The 2,796-nt window shown below is 36.0% G+C and overlaps 1 protein-coding gene across 1 annotated transcript; it reads left to right on the top strand.

Moving 5' to 3' along the window:
* The first annotated feature begins 202 nt into the window (after window positions 1-202).
* Window positions 203-2,660, top strand: LOC129572927 (uncharacterized). The gene is made up of 6 exons (XM_055453044.1): window positions 203-453; window positions 537-552; window positions 640-729; window positions 974-1,632; window positions 1,704-1,776; window positions 1,922-2,660. The coding sequence occupies exons 1-6, from the start codon at window positions 265-267 to the stop codon at window positions 2,578-2,580; spliced, it is 1,686 nt and encodes a 561-aa protein (XP_055309019.1). The 5' UTR covers window positions 203-264; the 3' UTR covers window positions 2,581-2,660.
* Window positions 2,661-2,796: the final 136 nt, after the last annotated feature.

The raw sequence follows: 2,796 nt of genomic DNA, 5'->3' as shown, positions 1-2,796 counted from the left end.
AAGTGTTAAAACAATTGGCAACAGCCGGAAATAACCAAATTACGAACCAGTTACATCTGAATTTAAAATGTGTTCGAACGTATTCCATTTTTTTGCTATCAATTTACACAAATTGTATCAGCTACACGTATCTTTCAAAGGAATTTTGTTATTGAGCTTCATTTAGTGTCTGAATGTGACTAGTAGACCTCAATTCATAAATTCCATAACTGAAAAATACCAAAATTCATCAATTATACGTTGCATGGCACGTGTCAGCTATTGATGTATGAATGGTTTAAAAGAGCCAGCACCGCACGGGGAAGACCAAACGAATTCAAAGGATCTTCTAAAAGAAGTACAAGACGGTTCTCTACTATTATTGTGCGACAGGTTAAAACTCTGTTTGGTTGGCAAATTAAAATGAATCTACTACACGGTTTGTTTTCGGTGCTATTTATCGTTGAATTTTCAGTAAGTTTTTTTTTCACTTTGATCCAATAAAATACGATATTTCTGTAGAACTGAAAGTAAACACGAAATTTTTTTTTTTCTAGGAACTTCAAGGAAAACGTAAGACAAATTTTGTTTTCGTACACGTATTTTATGATTCCAAAAGATTTTTCAATTCGAAATTTCCACTTTTCTTCAAATGAACAGATAGCTTTTTCTCGCAAGCTCTTCTCAAGGGTGAAGTGGTTGAAAACATGTCGCATGCAAAGTTCATTGCTGCAATACATTCCCCCGCAAGTAAGTCTGCTTTATAATAATTTTTATTCCTTTTTTGTGTGAGTTTTCTATTAAATAGAGTGAACGTTCAGAAATCTTAAAACATTTGTTTTCGGAAAATAGCTCAAGTTTTCTGCACGATTAAGATTTGTGCAACTTCAGATTCCGAACGTTTACTGTATTATACCACCTTTGTGTGTTCATTTTTTTTTCCTCCAAAATTGTGCTGAGATGAAACGATTTTATTAGTAATAAATTATTACAGAATATTTGTATGCACTCAAAGACAAGTTAAATGATGCTAATAGAGAAATGCTGACTACATGTACCGCATTTATTATTTCAAAAACGGAAATCATCACGAATGCTCATTGTGTGGATGACGCCCCATATGTTTATCTGGTAGCTGGTACGAAAAATGTATCAGATGCAAACCAGAAAATTAAAATCAAAGTCGAAAAAGAGAACATTGCATGGCACCCTTATTATAGTCATTTAATTGTTGGTTCATTTGATATTGCCAAAATTACGCTGAAAACGCCGTTAGAATTCAGCGATACCGTTGGTAGAATCGATCTCGTGGATAAGGATTACAAATTGAATAACCCATCAGAATTGGTGACTGCCTATGGATATGGCGTGTTGAGAAATATCAGACCATTGATATTGAGGCGTTGCGATGCGAACTATATGTCTGATGTCGAACGAGCCAGCACATTTAACATAAGTCAGACTTTGTACTTTACAACTGGTGAAGCTACGAATGATGGCAACATTATTACACCTGGCGATTCGGGTGGACCAGTCGTTTCAAAAACAAATGGCAAAATCGTGGGCATAACTACGAGTATAAATGGAACAACAGGTGGCCGCGGAATGTTCCTTCCAATTACTCTATTTCTTGATTTTATTCGTGACCCAAAGGTATCTAATCACAATGCCCCAATTTTTATTCTCAACAACGCAAACAAAATCATTTTTTGCATTAATTTCAGAGCGTGAAACCAATTCCACCTCCGCTTACACCTAACGAAGCTAAATTTATAGCCGATATATTGGCACCGGGAAGTAAGTGTGCATTCAAAATTCGAACTAAATCAAACCGTTTTTAACGTCACTTTTTTTTTAATTTTAAATTGGGAATAGGCAAAAGTGGTGATTTTTCATGATTTATAAACATAAAGATTCATTTTGAGATGTTTTTCTATTACAGAATTTCTTACTGTTTACAAAAAAAAACATGCCGATGCCGACGAAAATTTTCAACTAAGATTTAATGCAATCATTTTGTCGGAAACGGAGATTTTGACCTGTGCGCATAGTGTGCTCGGCGCCCCATATGTCTATGTAACCGTTAATAAACTATCAATAAATGCGACAAAACTTAAAGTCACTGAAGACCAGATAGAAATTCATGATAAATATGCATTGTCGGGATTCGCATTTGACGTTGCAAAGATTACACTTAAAGAACCGTTAGAGTTCAACGATAACGTCGGCAGCATCGATTTGGTGGACAAAGATTACAAAATGAATGACCCGTCCGAAATGGTCACTGTCTACGGTGATATGGTATTGGATGGAACAGTGAGAATGAGGCGTTATGATACAAAGTATTTGAATGGCACCAAATGCAAACCGAAAGTGCACCCTTTATTTGATGCAAATCATTTGATGTGTTACACTTTGGATGGAAGCATGGGAACTCCCTCTGCGTTTGGAGGTCCAATGATTTCGAAAAAGAATAACAAACTCGTGGGCATGACCATTATTGGTTCGCCTGATCAGCCAGTTATTTTTCAACCGATTGCACCGTTGCTTGATTGGATCCGGAAGCCAAATGTAAGAGGTAATCAAAGAAGAAGAATATAGGCTTGAAAAAAGGGGTTTCAGGCGCCTGAAAAAGCTGAATACCGTCTCTTTTTTTGCCCCCGTCATTTGATGTTCAACAAAAGAACCGAATAAATTTGAAAATTGGAGAAAAATGCATTTTATTTTTCATAGCCTTTCTGATCATGAAAATAGTAAACAATACAGCGCCGTCTGGGGACTAAGTGCAATGTGTCATACTTTCAACGTTCGAACTAA

This window comes from Sitodiplosis mosellana, unplaced genomic scaffold, assembly GCF_009176505.1.
Source record: "Sitodiplosis mosellana isolate CC-2019 unplaced genomic scaffold, AAFC_SMos_1.0 Smas_scaffold_5753, whole genome shotgun sequence".
NCBI lineage: Eukaryota > Metazoa > Arthropoda > Insecta > Diptera > Cecidomyiidae > Sitodiplosis > Sitodiplosis mosellana.
This window is presented reverse-complemented; position numbering and strand designations above follow the sequence as displayed.